At 34.3% G+C, this 20,544-nt stretch overlaps 1 protein-coding gene across 2 annotated transcripts in view; it reads right to left on the bottom strand.

Annotated features, from left to right (window-relative positions):
• PDE3A (phosphodiesterase 3A) overlaps positions 1 to 20,544 on the bottom strand; it is a 311,245-nt gene that overhangs the window by 123,359 nt on the left and 167,342 nt on the right. For both annotated transcript variants that reach the window (XM_047866450.1, XM_047866451.1), the window contains exon 2: positions 4,710 to 4,760. In XM_047866450.1, the coding sequence (XP_047722406.1) occupies positions 4,710 to 4,760 (51 nt within the window). The remainder of the gene's footprint in view (positions 1 to 4,709; positions 4,761 to 20,544) is intronic.

Here is a 20,544-nt window from a genome sequence, read left to right as displayed (position 1 = left end):
CATCTGTCTTCTACTCAGGTCAGGATCTTAGGGTTCACGAGTTTCAGCCCACATTGGGCTCTATGCTGACAGCTCTGAGCCTGGAGCCTGCTTCAGATTCTGTGTCTCCCTCTCTCTCTGCCCCTCCCTTGCACACTTGTGCTATCTCTCCCTCTCTCCCTCCCTCCCTCCCCCTCCCTCTCTCTCTCTCTCAAAAATAAATAAAAATATTAAAAGAAACCACTAGCTGATTATTTTTTATCCTCTAGCTAAGGCTGACTTCAGGTAAAACTGTGTGCTTCTTGAAGACCAAAGTTGTTCAGTTCAGTTTTGACCCCTTAAAGGCTAAAGAAAGTGCCTGACATATATTGGTGGTGTTGTAAATCAACACAAAAGGGGTGAAAATTTGTCTTACAGGCTACCCACTCACAGAAAATGCCTCTGCTTTTACTAGGCACTTCTTGATACTCAAACATCAAGCCAGTCCCCTTTTCTTAGATACCCAAAACAAATATATTCCATCTATTTTTCTACCGTTCAAGATGTTCCACTATTAATCATCAACTTCTTGCACCCTTTGTCTACCAAGAAAACTGAAATCATTAGGCTCACAGTATTTCTTTTACTTTGTACTATCTGTCTCTTTTTCTTATACCTTGCTCTGGTATAGATGCCTCTACTTTCTTTCCAAAACTTCTTCATGTGTGCTTTTTGGTGAATCCACCCAATAGTTCCTTTGAGAACATGGTCAGTTTTCTGACTAAAGTGTGAATGGTGGCGTTTGGTGAGGGGACTGATGGCATGTAAGAAAAGCACATCAACAGGTGCCAAAAGGGCCACTCTGGAAGAACGTACATTCCTTTCCCTGAACCACACCATTTTTCCAGTCCTTAAACAGGCCGGTGTCAAGAATTTTCACTATTTTCCTCTCTACACAGATTCTTTTTTCTTTGCCATTAATAACTGTTGAGACACACATCTCACTGTGGCATAAAAAGAAATTTCACTCACTTCTGCTGCCATCTCTCTTCTAAAAACTCCAAGAGAACATTCTATCTTATACTAGTCATTTAATTTCTGTATTCTGCTTTCCATCCCTTCTCGATCAAAATGGCATTCTCAAAGCTCACTGATGTCCTGCTAATCACTATACTGAAAGGTATTTCCTATGTTTTTGTTTTGTTTCCATGAACCTTTGTTTGTTGTCTCAATTTTCTTCCTAGTGTAACTTCATAGTATGCTGCTTTCGATTCTGCATCATTTCTCCTTCAAATGGTCTCCTAGTGGGAACATAGGCATGCTTTAATTTTCTCCCCAGGCTCACCCCAGCCCTTCCAACTAGCCTTCCCCAAGAATCAGTCTTTCTTTCATTTTTCCCTTTTAATATTCTTCCTCTAGGATCTATGTCTGATGTAGTTCAATTATCACATGTATGATTAGCATTCTCAATTGATTACAGAGCTCTAATCTGGCTACAGAGCACCAGAATGGTATCTCAAGTAGTTGTCTGTTATTTCCTTGTGGAAATATCCTTGTGGAAATGTTCTCACGTAACATCACAAACACCAAACTCATCATCTTCTCTGTAAACTGGGCTATGTGAATGGTGCTAGTTCCTCAAGTACTGGATTTCAACATCTTGACCCTCCTTACTTCCTCCTCACATTTAATCAATAATGCGTGACATTCTCTGAATCATTCCTTTGCTGTAGTTCCTGCAACAGCCCTTAACCAATAAATGTTCACAAAGAAGTTATAAAGAAAACTCACATATATCTAAACATGTCCTATACTCTGCCAGTTCAGACTCTTACTCAAGCTTTTCCTTCTCCTCCCTTTGTACTTCTAAGATCTTATCCAGCATTGAAGGCTCACCTCCAATATCAGCTCCAAGAAGTAGTTTCACTAGGGATAAATACTCTGTCCCACTTCAACTCCTATCATGTTTTGTTTATATATTTAATTTTACACTTACCAGACTGCCTTATATGAAAATTATATATTCAAATATTGTTCTACTTCCAAATATAACTTGTGAGCTCTTGGAACACAGTAACCTTGTCAACTCAGTTTTTCCTCAGACTTAGATCTGCCACAGTGTGTATACATTGTAAGTACTTAAAAACTTACTAAATGTCTCCAATTAAACTAAACTGAGATGGGATTTGAGTATTAGGAAATTATTAAGAAATCTGTATTCAGATGAAGACTGTCTGAAATTCCTTTGAAATGGTTAAAAGGCTTTTGACATATCACCCCAGAAAATAATAGCAAGATAAGGGATCAATGATATAAAACATAAATACAGTATCTTTTTCCCCCCAGTGGGCAATCAAAATTAGGTAAGAAATTATTACCTAATACTTGTTATCTGAAATTTCCAAAGAATAATGTTTTTTGTTGTAGTTACTGTTTTCAGTTTTGGATGCGTATTTTTCTTTCTACCTTAGCAATTTTTAGCTGTGTTGAAGAATCAAAGGGAGACAAAGGAACACTTGTTTAGAATACTTATTTAGCTAGTTGAAAGGTCTAAGACTGCCTTGATGCTGATAATGGTAGTTCATGCAAGAATGTTCCAATGCCTTTGCTTTTGAGAACCATCTCGGGCTTTCAAATATGATCAAACTTTATTTATAAAAATATTTGTCTATATGGAATTTTGAAGTTTTCTAGCTATATGCAGTATCTAGAATTTAAAAGTTTTTCACTCTGAGTTCTTTACGTTTATATTTAACACAAGCAATATTGTGCCTTTATGACATTTTTTTTTCTAATTTATAACAGAGTGACCAATTCAAACTTGAAGATATATTCTATCCAAATAGGTCACATGGGTTCCAAATAGCAAGATTTCATTCTTTTTATGGTTGAGTAATATTCCAGTGTGTGTGTGTGTGTGTGTGTGTGTGTGTGTGTGTGTGTGTCACATTTTCTTTATCCATTTATCAGTCAATGAATGATATGGATGGAACTAGAGAATATTATGCTAAATGAAATAAGTCAGAGAAAGACAAACACCGCATGATTTCATTCATATGTGGAATTTAAGAAACAAGCAAGAGGAAAAAAAATAGAGAGAGGCAAAGAAAGAGACTCTTAACTATACAGAACAAACTGATGGTTACCAGTGGGGAGGTGGGTAGGGGGATGGGCTAAATAGGTAATGTGGATTAAGGAGTGCCCTTGTTGTGAAGAGAACCAGGTGTTCTATGGAAGTGCCGAATCACTATATAGTACACCTGAAACTAATATTATACTGTAGGTTAATTAACTGGAATTTAAATAAAACCTTAAAAAACCCAAATTGGTCATATGAGGAGTAAATAACACAAATTTTAAACAAACATATATAACACTACATCCCTTTGAAGGGGCATGTCAGCACGAAGTTACTTGGCATGTTTTGAATATCAAAATGTTTTTGGTGGCAATTATCAGAATTGTTGAATTTCTTGTTCTCATCTTTACTTTTTAACTGGTTTGGACTCACAAGGCATTTACCACACAGTCGTCATTTCATTACCAATCTTGCGGCAAATTCTGATTTAAAACATTACAGATGTATACAGATGGAGAGCTGACAGAGAATGGAGAAGAGGAAATAAGAGTGAAGGAAAGCAGGGCATAAATACTGTGGGATAACCGACTTAATTGGCCTGGCTTATATTATTTACTAATCAAGTTGATAATGGACAACAATAAAACCACAGCTATTAAAATCTCAACGAAAAACAACTGATTGACTGGGTTTTATGTTCCCATGACCTAAATTAGTTAGCTACCATGCCAACTTGATGACCGTGCCGGTCTGCATCAGCTTCATAAAACACTCCAGAGAATCTCACAGTTCACAACAGACTTTCATATGCAGTGCTACATATTCAACTTTCTGTCAGCCATATTTTTTTAGTGACAAATATAAAGTGTGAGCAGGAAAGGTAAAAATGTTCCACCCACTTAATTTTTATTTGGCATGTCTACAGACAGGTAAACACACAGGCTACTAGGAGATAAATGATTTTCATATTTCTTCACAAACACCCTAGGAGGAGAGAGAATTTTCTTAGTATAAAACTCAGTCCTTATTCTGTCAGGCAAAGTAATTAGGGAACCAAAACAAATCCACATTGTCTAATTAGGTCATTAAAAAGCATAAATGCGTCATGGAAGCTTTTCCCCTTGCCTAAGACATAAAGTAAGACAATGAAAACAATCTGGTAATATAGAAAGGTTCAGAATTTGTTTCTTTTCAAAAATAATAGGTCCTTTCATCTTTCTATTTCCCTAAGACGAAGACAGTTAATTTAGAGACAAAATCTGTAATTAGTTCAGGGTTTACTTTGATTATGTTTCAAAATATTTAACCAAAAACAGGAAGATAGAGAAAGAAAGAAAATACACTGAAAAATTTTCAAAGGAAGTGAATAAAAGCAAGAGAGTGGGTTGCTGATCAAAATGTATTGTGCAGAGACAAGATGAATATAAAATCTACATTCATGTAAACACAACCAATCTGGGATACCAGAAAGATCTCAGGAAGAATACGCAGGCATCTGCCTTTGGGATTTCAAACCAGACTTTAATCACAACTAACTTAAATAAAAACAAATGGCATGATTATTTGCCTCTTCCTCTTTCTACTTGTTATTTCTTGAGTTTTAGAAGACTCACGGCTCAAAACGTTAAGAAACAAAATGCAAAAAAAAAAAAGGAAAGGAAAACAAACTTACCTGTGATCCTCTTGGCCCTCGCTTGTGGTCCCATTCTGAATGTCCCATGAGCTGTAATATAATATAATAATTACCATAAATTCAATGATGCTTATTTTATGTGGCAAAAAATGTGTACTCCTTCTTATAAAGATCAAGTTTTTGAAATCTAAGTTTTAATAGTAATGTATTAAATAGCTATCATGAATAAATTAATATACCTAGTCATAATAATTTCTTTGATAGCTAAGATTCCAAATGGTAGTTGTTTTGAAGATATTTTAATATTACTGTCTGATAGAAAGAGTCTGCTAATACATAGCTTTATGGTTCTTTTGTCAGAATGTCCTAGAGAGATGTTAACCCAGGTTAAGCTTTTTAAGTTTGTAAGCCATTAGGTTTCTAGTTTATTAAGAAAATACGCTAAATAAATCATTAGTATAGCTTAATTTACTGTCATGAATGACAAAAATGAGAAGGCAAAAATATTTCAATCATTTTTAATTCTGTTTTGATAATATCACAAAACATGGGAATTCTAAAGAGTGAAATGATTTAATATGAAATATGCCCCCAAGGTCACAAAATGTAGATTTACATCAAAAGAGACACTATAAGACATTATCAAGTTTGTCCCATAGTTGTAATGGACCTGAACTACTCTACTTGCAAAGCATTGTATTTATTTATTGAAAATAACATTCAACTATAAGAATACTAAGAAAATAGAAGATGTTGACTGAAAGGAATAAAACTCCATTCATCTGTCCAGTACACTTACTATTCGTGTGTCCCAATGGAAGAATTCCCCATCACTAATAAACTAGTACACCAACAGGACAGACCCTTCAACACATGCATATACATTATCAGATTTTCTATACAACAGCAATGATTTCTTAGTGGATATAAAGAAATCTGTTCAAAAACTGAGAACAAACTGAGGGTTGATGGGGGTGGGAGGGAGGGGAGGGTGGGTGATGGGTATTGAGGAGGGCACCTTTTGGGATGAGCACTGGGTGTTGTATGGAAACCAATTTGACAATAAATTTCATATATTGAAAAAAAATAAAGAAATCTGTTCACAACAGAATAGCAACAAAAAAGTATTATAGTTTTGAACATTAGCAAGACATGTGTGATAACCATAAACAGAAAACGGTAAAACTTTTCTGATAGTCATACAGTGCTCCTGATTAAAAAGACTGAATTGTATAAAATTATTAAGCGTTCAGTTCTACCCACACAAATTTACAGGTTTAACCTAATTTCAGTGAAAAGTGATCCATATTTGTTTAGGAAACTGAAAAAAAAAACAACTAGGTAAATTTTATCTGAATAAACATTGGTAAGAATGAGAAAATATTAGAAGAGAGAGTAATACCCTAGGGGATATTAAAATATATTCTAAAATTTAACCCTAATTATGAGCTAGTGATTTAAGACTCAAAATATAAATGAATGAGATGTAGTGGACACTTGTGACATAAACTCAAGTACATATGGCAACAAAATATGAAAAAGAAAACATAAATATCAATGAGTATTTGATGAATTAGTCAACAAATGAAAAAAAGAGAAATAGATTTTGTGGAAAAAAATTAGAACTGAACTTTATACACAAATATTAATTCTAGATAGATAAAAAGACAAATTTAAAAAGATAAAAAGCATAAAATAAAATAAAGTCCAGGCAAATATTTAAACTACCTTGAAATGTGAAAAGATTTTCCAAACTAAACAAAACACACACATACACAGAGAATCAAAACACACACACACATGCACATACACACAGGATTACGATTCAACTACATAAAATCCTCAAATATCCGTGTACAAATGTCACACTGGCAAAATATTTGCTTTAAATGGCAGGTAAAAAAAAAAAAGTATCTTCAGCACACTAATTTTCTACAAATTTGAAAGTAATGCAACTTAACAAAATAATTACAGGAAAAGATAGTTCACAAAACAATTATCAATAATCAATACTGGAAATAACTTTATTTGAAGTGAAAAAATTTCAATATAAACAAAAGCAAGAAATGACGCTTGCCTATTAAATTAGCAAACATAATATTCTGGGAACTTAATATGCCTATATATTGCTAGTATGTAGTGCACAGATACACACATGTATATATTTACATACTTGTAAATACAGACATGTATACACTATATATATCAATTTTAATAGATATTACATACTCTTAAAAATTCATACCCTTTGAATTAGAAAATAAAAATGTAAAAATCCAGTAATTATAATGTGTCAATCACTGTGTCATCCAACCACAGGGGAACTATCCACTAAATTAGAGTATACAAAAGAATATAATATTGCATTTACAATGTGGCCTTCAGGGCCCTTTTAAAAATTACATGCAAAATGCTCAAGTTTTAATAAGTGAAAAATATAACAAAGTAATTTTAAATTACTCATTTTTAATAAGAAGGTCAGTTATTGTATGCCTTGGAATTAGTGAAATGATTTAATTATAATTTGGCTAGCACACAGTTTGGGGTAAATTAGCCCAGGTAATCATCATATAACTTGAATGTTTACGCTTAGCAGACATTTCTTTAATGCTTTAATTTTTTTTAATTTCTGGATTTAATGGCATTACATCTGCTAGTAAATATTAATATTTATATAAAGTTGATTATAAAAAAGTTAAATACTAATCAACTAGTGAAATAAATAGTCTGATTTAGAAACATATAAATCAACATTTAATTACTTGTTCACCAGAACTATCAAAACCCATTCCTGACACATTTCATCACCTGCCTTATTGACCTATTATTATTAAACTATTATTATTGACTTTTGTCAATAATAGGAAGAAAAAAAATAATAGAAAGAGGAGATACTTGCTTTGGCAACTTTAAAGAGATGATAACTTGAGTACTACCTAAATTTACTGAAAATAGTATTTTATAAAAACTGTTATGCCATTATTCTCTTGCTAATGACTTTAACGGGATAATTTAATAAATTCTATCATGAGTGTCACAATAAAAAGAGGTAAGTAGGGGCGCCTGGGTGGCTCAGTCGGTTAAGCGTCCGACTTCAGCCAGGTCATGATCTCGCGGTCCGGGAGTTCGAGCCCCGCGTAGGGCTCTGGGCTGATGGCTCAGAGCCTGGAGCCTGTTTCTGATTCTGTGTCTCCCTCTCTCTCTGCCCCTCCCCCGTTCATGCTCTGTCTCTCTCTGTCCCAAAAATAAATAAACGTTGAAAAAAAATTTAAAAAAAAAAATAAATAAATAAAAAATAAAAAAAATAAAAAGAGGTAAGTAAACCACAAACACAAGTTATAATACATAATACATAATACATTGAACAAAAACTTTCAAAATACAGAGTCACTTGGGTCATCCCTTAGCACAGAACAAGAAGATAAACTTGATAATAATAAGCCAGAGCTTATAAACCTCCAAAAGTTCACTCCCTAAATCTGACCTTGTGATTTAGGGTAAAGGCATTCTATTTTATTCTATTATTACATATTTATTTTATATATTATTATATTTAAAAGTCTGAGTGGACCAGCCATTTGGTAGTATTTCAAAATGTATTTTTAAATGATACTATCACTACTTTTTTCAAAATAATGAAAAGTTAAAGAAATCTACATGCTATGCAATAAAATCAAAAAAGCAATAAACTCTGAAATGATAAACAAGATACTGTAATATTCTCTATTTGATGGAAAGAGAGTCAAAGAAACTTCAACAAGATTTTTTTTTTCCCTTTGGACTTGAAGAAATCATACAAAGATTTTGTTTTTAATTAAAATAATCTGAGTCAAAATGTAACATTAATTGTTTCAGTGTCGAATGTATGGGTTTTGTTATAATATTCTCTGTAATTTGTTTTTTAAAGGCAGTAGTAGGAAGTAGTGGGGGTGCTGTACAGGGTGTCAGGGCTCTGCTCTCCCTGTGATTACATCATACCCGGCACAGGTAGGGGTGAGGTAGGGAGTGAGGATAAGCACATGATAGCACATGCATTTTCATCTTATTTGCACAAAGAATTTATTTTACTATTATAACAGCACTGCCTTTAGACAGGACAAAAGACTAAAATAACCACAATGTTTTCACTATCCCTTTTATTTTTTTTTATTTATTTTTTTTTTAATTTTTTTTTCAACGTTTATTTACCTTTGGGACAGAGAGAGACAGAGCATGAACGGGGGAGGGGCAGAGAGCGAGGGAGACACAGAATCGGAAACAGGCTCCAGGCTCTGAGCCATCAGCCCAGAGCCCTACGCGGGGCTCGAACTCCCGGACCGCGAGATCGTGACCTGGCTGAAGCCGGACGCTCAACCGACTGCGCCACCCAGGCGCCCCATCACTATCCCTTTTAAAAAACCATCCATAGTGTGATAAACGGCCTGACTTATTTATTATTACAGATTATTTACATTAAAATGAAGCATTTGCCCACAGGTAAGTATTCCTGTTAATGCTGTACCATAGGACTAAATGCTTTAGGAAGTATATAGACATCTCATTAGCTTCCCTCTCATGACTAAATTAGGACAAACCAAAAATCTTGGTTATAATAAACAGTGAAAAGGGGATCTTGAACAGGGAAGTCAGTGAATTTCAGATTTAAGTGCAAACCAATACTGATGAGAAAGTCAAAACATCCTTTGAATCAAACAGGTAGGATTAGTATTAAGTTGCAGATGACAAGAGTAGTCATTTGACATTTTCATGGGCTTAGATGAAAGACAGAAATCGGTCATGGACCATAAGGAACAGAAGTAGAAACTGTGGAATTATCTTTTTCTTTTTGCACTTTAATTCATCTGGACTAAACTTTCAAGAAAAATGAAGAGCATGATACCTAGATAACTCTGGGGAAAGAGACACTTCATTAACATGATATGATACTCTTTCTGGAGAAAGAATGCTTAGGATTTTATGATTAGTTATGTACAGTTTCTAGAAATGTAAGAGAGAACGAGAGACACATACTGAGACTGACTAGAAAAATGAAAAAAAAAAAAGGTTTTCAAATGTATTCTAGCTGGTCAAGAATACATGGCTGCTTAATTCAGGAAGAAAAAAGAATGTTTGCCTCTCACCTTTAAAAATACCTTCTTAACTACTGAAATATGATTACCCCTCTGGGTAAAGGCATTTTAATAAGAAGGTTTGGGGATATATAGGTCACCAAAGTTATACCCACAAATGCTAAACAAAAATCTTTCTATCTGATGAAGGAATTCTCAAAAAAAAAAAAACCACAAGAGTTATCTCTCTTCTTTTCCAGGTCCCACTAATCAAGATAGGAAAATGCAGATCCTTATATTTATTTCTAGGAAACAAAGTATACTTCCTTTAAAAGAAACACAATCTATTATTTAAAGCATTTCAAAAATCCTAACTTCCTTGACACTGAGTCATTTTCATCCTTATGGAATAAATTCTTTTCTCTCTCTTTTATTTTTAATAATACATTTCTACATCACAGCCTTCAGCTAACAGTATGTTACACAGTACTTAGTTCCAAGGAAAACAAAACTGCTGCCAAACACCAAATTTAAAAAGTTCACAGGAGAAAGCAAAGGAGAAGTCAGCATGGAAACAAAATGGTTCTATCCAAGCAGAGGTATTTTTAATAATAGCATGAGAAATGCAGACAGTTGAAAGTATGCTTCTGTAGGTAAAATATTTTCCTTTCTTGTTTCTAGATTTTTCCCTGAGCTATATTGCATTATTTTTTGTTTGTTAATATAAAAAAGAACACCTTTTTAGGGGCTCCATGGGAGGAAAAAGTTCACCATCGCTATTACTGCAAAGAGATGAAAGCTGCATGAGGCCCACTAGGTGTGAAAAAAATAATTATTTGCACATACCTAAGGAGGTAAGAGGCTTTACATAAGAAAAAAAAAAAAAGTAACACAGAGAGACAATCCCATTGTTATCCTGGCCTTCCTCTCTAGAAACCATTCCTCTACTTCACTTGTCAAGAATTACTAAAGCATATTTTTAAAAACACATAAAATAACATATATATGCCATATTATATAATATATATAATTATATAATATATAATATATATTATAGTGTGTGTGTAAATATATATACACACTATGTATACTTATATCTACCATAGATGGTGCATACGAGGATGCCAAAGTTGCTATATAAACCTCCTTTTCATTGCATCATTTATTCATTAAATTTTTAATGCATATTTATTATATGCCTATTGTGTTCAAGGAACTGTTCTAGGCACAATCTAGATGTGAACAAACCAAGATGTATCTCTACTCACCTGGCTGTTACAATTCTAGTGAAAGGAGACAGAACATAAATGAATAAACAGAAGATAGCAGGAGATGATAAAGCTACACAGAAGCTTGGAATAAAGGAAGGAGAATCAGCGGCTCAAGGCAGAGAGGGCCTGGGAACAGAGCTAATTTCATCTAAGTAGATCAGGGAAATCCTTTATGAAAAAGTGGCTTTTTAGGAGAGAACTGTATCAAGTGAGAGCTGTACACACAGATATCTGGGGGGTGGGCGTGTCAGACAGAGGAAATAGGAGATGCAACGATCGCGATCTCGAGATGGGAGAAGTGGTTCATTTGGGAAATAGCAGATTATCCTTAAGCTAAAATTTTAAAAAGAGCTGATCTTTTTTAACCATAGGTATATATTTGGTATTTACTCCCTTCCTCTGGTATAAAATTGCCCAAAAGTTAATCTTTCGATCCACTAATTAAAAATTGCCAAGTACATTCTCTTCAGCAATAACAGACCAGGGATTCCCCCTCTTCCCCAATCTCTTCCTCAACTTTATGCAATAGATCCCACACTCCACAAAGGCACCCTTAGATTAGCCATACCACATAGCACAAATCTGGTGTCCCTTTACACATTTTTTTCAAGAGTCATAAAAGACACAGCAGGCTGCCTTTTAACTCTACTTACTGTGAGAGGCATGAAACTTTCCATTTGATAAACATATTAAAGCTTCTCTTTACACTTAGCACTTCCCTTTGGATTCTTCCCCTTTGCATACTCTTTTTATAATCTCTTTACTACTTAAGTTTTCTCTCTTCAGGATTCCATGTGGGAAGGTAGACCTGGACGGCTCATTCCCCTGACCACAGGGTCTACTAGATGCCAGTGCCTTGGCCTGGGAAGCTCTTTGACAGACAGTCTAGCCAAGCTCAGTTCCTGTCTAGTCCTTTGAGGGGAACTGCTCTTAATCCTTTGTTTCTTTCCTTCACCTCTTGCTATCAATGGAGTAAGAAGTTCAAGAGGACATTGTGCTCTGCAGAAGAGGGACGCTGAAATCTATATTTGATTTGGGCCTTAGGCCAAAGATGTTGACAGAATCCCTGAGGCTCCCACACACTGTCACCCAGCCCTGCAGGGTTCTTCCCTGGGGTTTGGGGCATAGAAAGGCCTAATGCAGGTGACACTGACAAGATTTACCCTCCTTTATAATTGAATTTACAAACTGGGAGACTCCATCAGACACCTTTGGGTAAACCAGATAGGTTTGATGAGTGGCCTTGGTTCTTACCCATAGCCTACCTTCACCACCACCACTTTATCACATCACCCATACCCAAGTCCATCTCACTCTGCAAAGGCATTATCAAGTGATGGAGATACTATCAAAGATTTTAGGGGGAAACAGGACATGGTTACATTACACTGAATACTGCAAAAAGCCACAAAAATATTCATCAGATACTCCAAAGGCATCCTTCAGCATTTGGGGGTGGGGTGGGAGGAGGGCAGCTGTCACACCTCTTGCCCTTTACTTTTGAGGCAGGACAAGGGAAGTGAGTCTTTTTCAACTTACTGGTCCTAGCCTTTCATGCCTCAAGGATCTTTCTCAGGCTCTAAATATGTTGTTGTTGTTGTTGTTGTTGTTTTTCCCAGAATAATTTAGCTTCCTCCTATTCTCCCCATCTTGAATCTTTAGACAAATTAGTAGGGGGAACAAAGATTCTTTAGAACTAACTCTGCTTAGCACTGAGACCCTGGAAATAGTAAAGAACTGAATGACTGAAATTAAGGGATATCTTTGTTTTCACAGTTGCTGATAACTACCTAAATTCCATCCACTCTACACAGGGATCAGTCCATCCCTGATCCTGACTCTTAACATGCCAACAAAGTATAAATTTCATAAACATGAGAAATGAAAATACTTCAAGTAGAAAGAAATTCAAAAATTCTGGAGTTTGAAATCCCATCCTCTCTACTGTAAATCATAGATCTATTTCTGACAATTATGATGATATTCACACACTCTGATTTAGAGTGTTTCCATAATTCTATTTCTGTCTCTGTTATCCTAACGACAATCATTACTCTAAACCTATATGTGGTCACCGATGAAACTAACGCTTCCATTATTTTTACATATTTACATATGACATCTGTACTATCTTGATTACATAAATTGTTGACACTTTTACTGCTAATTTGCATTTTTGGTACTACTATGAATAATGCAATCACATCGGTCTTGTGCTTAAACAGTGCAACATTTCACAAAGAAATAGCAGTAAAGTTAAATAAGCTTGTGAAATTCTGCAAAATATAATTCTACTTAGTCGCAATATATATTAGCATTGTTAAAGTTTGAGGAAGTCTTAAAGAAACACAATTCAACTAAACATTTCCAGTAGAATTTGATCACAGAATACTTTTCTTTCAAAAGGGAGTAATAATTTTATTTGGAATACATTCTGAGAAACTATTTTTTACAGTTTTCTAAATGCTTTTCATATACATTATTTTCATACAATTTATAGAATCATGTATGATCACTTAATTCTTTCCTACTGTATTACTTTCAACAATAAGGAATTACTGAGCCAAACCAAATATCCCATCCTGGGCAATGAAGTATATTGGTAAGAAAAAAGAAAAAGATGTGGGAGTTTATTTGTCTTCATGGAATTAATAATGATGATAGTTAATGTGATAGATTTATTTCTCTAAAATCCATTTTCCACTCTCTAGTCTCCACCTCCTTTAAAAACTGTGAAATAAGAGAAAAAATTAATGTCTCAGAAAATCCTATGTAAATCCTACAAGTTAATTATATTTTTTAATGTGGGCTATAGAATTACCTCAAAATGTATATGGTAAATTACGTGTCAGAAGTTAGGTTATACTAAATTCTACTAATGTGTCTCTTTAATACACATTATTCATTGCTACATTCACATATTTATTCATACAAATATTTACTGGGTGCCCACAATATATCTAGCCCCATGCTCTATGTAAACATAACAAATACTGATATTGCCAACCCAGAGTCACCACAGAATCTTGAAGTACCTTCTGAACTGTTAATCAAGTATAGCACATTGGTTAAGCACATGGGTTCTGGGAGGCTGATTAGTTTAAATCACAATCTGACATGATACTTACAAGATACATGATCTTGGAAAATTTAATGAATGTTTCTGTGCCTCAGTTTCTGTACCATTAGAATTCAGATAATAATAGCATTTAACTCATGTGGGTTAGGGGATTGTTAAATGAGTCATTACATAAAGAAGGCTTAGTACAGTACCGGGTGTGTAATAAATATCACTCATCAAACCTTAGCTGTTACTTCTGTCACCATTAGTAATTATATAATATTATTTAGGTGATACTGTATTCTGATTCTTTTTAAAAACTATAAATCTGATGATATATACAGTTACTTTCTATTAAACTAGAATGGGAGAAACCCATTCCTTGACCCATGCCACCACACAGTTTATAAAATTTGATCAAATTCATAAGTAAAATAAAACTCAAGCATCATTACTCACAGTAACATAAGAGATGTACATGACAATGGAGTCTACTGAGTGTACTGCATCAGGTCAGATTTACTTTCTGTGTATCAATTGGAAAACCCAACCTCTAACATTACTAGGACCACTTGGTGACGCATGCAGTAATGACAACTGGGATGGCTTACTCTTCCTGACACATAAAGAGTAGCAAAAAGCTGAGAATCACAAAGAACAAACACTTGAAAAGATTAGTTAGGTAAAGGCTATGCTATGTTTCTTCAATATCAAAAAGACTTGCACCTTCAGCTGTATGATCTACTAGTTGGAAATACAACCAAATTTCCCATGCAAGTGACAGTTAATTAGCCCTAAAACAATAAGCAAAAACAAAACAAAACAAAATCCATGTAAAACAATCACAGTAAAAAAGCTTTTAAGTTCTAAGCAACAAAAGAAATACATTTTTCTTGTGAAATAGTAAAGAGGCATTACGGCTTAAAGTCATTTAACTTTATCAAGTTTACTTCCAGTGAAACCCAAATCTGTGAGCAGCCTTGAATGTGATTATAAATCTGTATTTTACAGTTTGTTAAACTACCTCTTATGTGATTTCTGCCAATTTCTATAACTGAGTAGAAATCTTTAAAAATGGGGGTCTCATTTATTATTTCCAGCTTTTCACCTGTTATTTTTAGACTAGATCATGCCAATATTTCTGTTTCCCTATCTACATTCATATTGCATTTATACAATGTCTCCTGAAAGGGCTCATTCAAGAGTATTTTCCCCAGAAAAATTAAAACCCAGTCAAACCCAAGAGGGCAAATTCATGAAACTAATCTATAAAACTGATCTTTACTTATAAGAAAAATTTGGAAATCCCAGGGATAAATAATAAAATCAGAAATAGCCTCAGTTGTGACAAAAGCTTTAACTCAAGATTCAAGAGGTCTTGCATTTGGATAGTTTTAAGGATTTTTTTTTCCTTTTTCTAAATCAAACACTCTTATGCATTGTATGTGGTATAAACAAGAATAGTTTCTTTAATGTAAAAGCATTAAAATTAACACTGTGTGCTGAGAAGTGGGAAAATTACCTTTATCCCCAAATAGTTTAACACTTGTGAACCCATAAAAATACAGATATATTACTACTCTGTTTTTAAGCTGTTATGTATCAACAAAACTAAATCAGAGGAAAATTCTCCACTTTAACCATCTTTCTCAGAAAGGGTCTTAAAAGTCCATAGCATGACTTTTTTCAAATAAATCTCAGTAATTCATGTGACTTAAACAACTGAACTCATTTTAAGTCTCATAAAATGACATAAAATACTGAATTTTTTAAAATTTCCTCTCAACATTGGCCCAAAAATGCTTTTTGTAAATTTTTAAAAGCCTTATTCAGTTGTAAGCTATGTTTCTCATTAGCGCCAAAGAAACTTCAGCAAAATGACATAATTCCCAATATTTTCCAGACTACTTCCTTCTTGTCAAACAGCTTCATTTTGGGGTCAGTGAGAAAAGGGCAGATTCACTTACATGGCAGAGAACAATATATGCCAACTCCATTACACGTCCCTTGGGTTTCTTCTTTTTCCTCTGAACTTGGTATTGCCAAAATTACTTTACTTCTACTTTCTACAATTAGTAAGTTTTAACAAAACGTGAATTTTGTCCTCAGATTCTTAAATGTTATTGGAAATAATTTATTATAAGGCCAGAAGATATTCTCTTAGCTCAAGTTTAAGGCAGAATATATAACCACCTCCCCAAATTTGACCTAGCCCCTCCATTCTTCTTCATGGCTCCAAGAGCCATTTGATATGTTGAGAGTAATTTCATGTGTTTGTTTATATTGCAATCAGTGTTCTTTTCATTAAACAAAAAAAAAACTTTTCTTGGAAATGTATTCCCTTTGGGGATATATTATTTGGGTCACTGGGGACCAAGGAAAATAAATTAGAATATAAGATATCGTGGCAAGAAAAAGGGAAGGAGGAGGAAAAAAATAGTATAATAAGATCTAAAGTTCTTTGTATTTCATGAACTCTCTGAATTTCAAAATTTATGAACTTTGAATTAGGAACTTAATAAATTCTTTGTATTTGACGAGGTCAGTAGAATTACAAGTGCGAAAAGAATTATCATGTTCTTCTCTAACTCTGTTCTTACTGCTAGAGCAGAGAGACTTCTTGCCTTTTTATTTCTTTCTTTTTAAGCATTACTATATGCTAGAACCTGTATTAAAGGCCAAATATAAAAAGAGGAACAACTAAAAAAGTTAATTTGAAGCGCAGAAACACAAGGAAATAGATACATAGCTAACTAATGATGGCTATTTTAGGTTGTAGAAGGCGAGTCCTGATTGATATATCAATTTATTACTGACCTTGTCAATGTGAATTAATAATGTACAAAGAATGGGATTCCTGCTTCGTAGATTATTTATATACACTGAAATTTTTCTGGATATTTTAGGGAGGAGAAAGGACCATCTTAAATAAAGTATACAATATATATATTTTTTTATTAAACACATTTTCTTTGCTTCCAACTATGACTAGGAGTACTGAATATTTTACCAAGAAACATGTTTCAATTGAAATTGCGATATAGAAATAGGGAGAGGGATGGAATTTGACAAAATATTTGTTCATCAATGCCACGTCACAGCCAAACCTCTTTAATGAAACTGCCATAGAAAATGTTTTGGTTTCTCACCCTTTGTTAAGAAATTTAAGAATTAGAATTGTGGGATTCCAAATGATCAGAAAATTACATCTGAAAATGGAAAATTATGGTCATTTATGGGAATATTAGGGCAATTTTCCTTTTAGCCCACATTTCTTCATTTCTGGAAGCAGTCATGAGGGAATCACTCCTCTCATGCTGTTTCTGGCTGCAGGGTGTGTGTGATGTGCCCAAGACAGTATCCTTGGAAGGGTAGACTCCTGAGTCAAATTTCCTGAAAACAAATCCCTATTTCACTCTTCCTAGTCTCATCAATCTGGGTAAGTTATTTTATCATTGCTGTGTTTAGTTTCCTCATTTGTAAAATAGAGATAAGAATATTACCAACTTCATGTAAGTTTTATAGATGAGAGAACCCATATAAAACCATGCAACTGGCTTTTCACTTACTTTAGAATTAAATTTGAACTCCCTGCTACAAACTCAAGGTTTGAATATTGTTGATCAGGCCTGGAATGAATTTTCCCATTTTATCTATCCATCCCTTCCTCCAGCCAGCCATCTCTCCACCCATCCATCTATCCATCCAACATCAACCAATACAGATTCAGCACCTACTCTTGGCCAGGCTTGATACAAGACACTGGGGTTAGGGAGTAAAGAAAAGAGGCCAGCCTTGCCCTCATCTTCCCCCATTACTCTTCGACAACACTGTTTGTTTCCTATACTTATTGCAATATGAAATTAACTTGTCTATTTATTTCATTACTTGTGTATTGTTGGTCTCCATTTCTGGAAAGTGAGTTTGAAGTTAGCACAAACTTTTGGTCTTATTTTCTATGTACACTGTGCCTGGTACCAGTTACGGTACTCAATAAATATTGTTTAAAGAATGACTGATTGGTGTGTCCCAAAGAAAATTTAATAAGAGAAGTTAACTAGATAGAAATTTAAATAATGAGAAGTTGAATCAAAACTTCTATAGCTGTGAATCCTTTGTCTTCAATTTCATTCTCCCTAGAGTTCTCTTGCTACAAAAACACATCTTGTGAAATACATAAGTTTTCAAATTTTAAAGAATAAAATGCCTATTATTTTAACTTTAAGATTCTGTAGCACTTCTTGATGGAAATGTAGGCATACCAAGTTTCTATAAGCTCAGAGGTACAGACAGAAGTACGTAAGTACCCCTGAAACTAATGTAACATTGTGTGTCAACTCTACTCAAATAAAAATAGAATAAAAAATAAAAACAATCAACCAAGAGGAAAAAAGAACACCTAATAGTAAAGATGATTTGTCTCTTCATTCCAACTCAGAATCTTCTCTTTTGTTGCTTGTCTTATGTGACCAAAGACCTGTAGTTGCTCATATCATAAACTTTCTATTCTTTTTCCTTCTTCACAGGACCCCGATTTTCATAAAGATGGCAAAATGCCCAGCTTAAAAACTACATTTCCTGACCTCCCCGCCCTTACAAATCAGGCAGACATGGGACAGTCTTGGTCACTAAGATATAAGAAGAAGTCACTGTGTGAAGCTTCCAGGAAAATTCTTTAAAAGAGGAAATGTGGCTGGCATGTCTCTTTTGCCCTTCTGCCTTCCCACCTTCCTGCCTGGAAGGGATATAGAATTCTGGAGATGAAACAATTATCATCTGATACAAATGACCATGAGAGAGAGATAATTGCTTCTGCCCCAACATCCTGAAGCCATGAAAATGTCATTATTGAGTTCTATTTGAGCAAACATGTACAAACGCAATCTCTCTCCCTCTCATGGAAGAGTAGCAACAATGAAAGGCAATCAATACATACCAGGAAAGGCCTTGGAAATGGAAGAGAAACAGATCCACACACATTAACTGACTTTGGATTTACTCCAAAGCAAAATCATCATAACATGCTAACTATAAGATTGGTAGTTTGATTATGTATCTGACACATGTATCAAGCTATGACACATATATGCAACTTCATAAATTAAGCACAGATGTAACCTGTGAACATCTCAGTTGCCTTTGTTGCCAGACACTTGGATCTTGAAAATGACTATCACCACTTAAAAAAAAAAAAAAAGAGACAAATGGTAGGGAGGTGGCAGGGATAGAAGCAGAAATGGCAAAGTGACTATCGATGGATATATCGATCCAAAGTGACTATCGATGGATGGATTTCTTTGGGGGGATGATAGAAATATTCCAGAATTAGACACTGGTGATGGTTGCACAACTCCATGAATATATAAAAACCAATGAATTATATACTTTAAATAGGTAAATTTTATGGTATGTGAATTATATATCAATTAAAACTTTTTTTTTCTAATAAGCATGTACATTCCACACTACAGAAGTGCTTAAGGAAAAATTATGAGCATTAATAATCCCTATTTAAATTTGATGTATGCTGCTAAAAATATTGTGGAACAGAGAATTATAATTAACTTCCTTATGTGCAAGATATTTTAGCTGTATTAAAAAGTAAATATAAGCATGACTTATTCCTATTAGAAAATGATAAGTATATGCATGGTGATTGCTATTCCTATTACTAGGTACTCTGAAAATATTTAGGAAACTTTCCACTTATACCGGCTCTACCTGCAGAGTTTGAACCAAAGGGAGATTTTATACGCACTTACATTGTTTTTATTTCTAAATTGGCTCCAGGAGTAATTCTGCACTGGAGATACAATATCTGACATTTTGGGGTTTGTTATTTTAAACTGTGGCTCACACAGTAGCTTTCATTTTCCTTTTCTCTGTGAACAAAACCCTTCTCAAAATATTTGAGTGCCGACTACAACATTAATATGGGTAATTTAAAGCATTGTAATAATCTGATGATTCTTCTCCAAATAATTAATGTTTTGACCACTATGTGACCTTCCATATATATTAATATCAATAACCATATAAGCCAATATTCTATGCCAAGGGCTGTTGGATACTTTGTGTACAACAAAGACAGATGGGATTCTGGCCATCTCATTTTAATAAAGGAGAAAGAAACATAAGCGATTAAAATAAAACGTAAGCACACATTTGTTTTTCCCACTGGTGTGGTTGAGTCCTTACTGTGTGCCAGGCATGCATTAAGTATTTTCTATGCATTATTTCAAAAATCCTCCAAATAATCCCTCTAGAGTAATATCATTTCCCCTCTCTTATAAATGATGTAACTGGGACATACAGAGGGCTCTTTATTATGTGGAATCTGTCAAAGGTCCCACAGCCAGAATGCATACACAGCAAGGTCTCCCTTTGAAACACCAGCTCTTATCCTCAACGTTGTACTCCTCACATATCATGAATTAATCACAGATATGGAAGCAATGAACTCTTCCCTGAGAGGTAGGAGGTAACAATGAGGG

This window comes from Prionailurus viverrinus, chromosome B4 (genome assembly GCF_022837055.1).
Source record: "Prionailurus viverrinus isolate Anna chromosome B4, UM_Priviv_1.0, whole genome shotgun sequence".
NCBI classification, from domain to species: Eukaryota; Metazoa; Chordata; class Mammalia; order Carnivora; family Felidae; genus Prionailurus; species Prionailurus viverrinus.
This window is presented reverse-complemented; position numbering and strand designations above follow the sequence as displayed.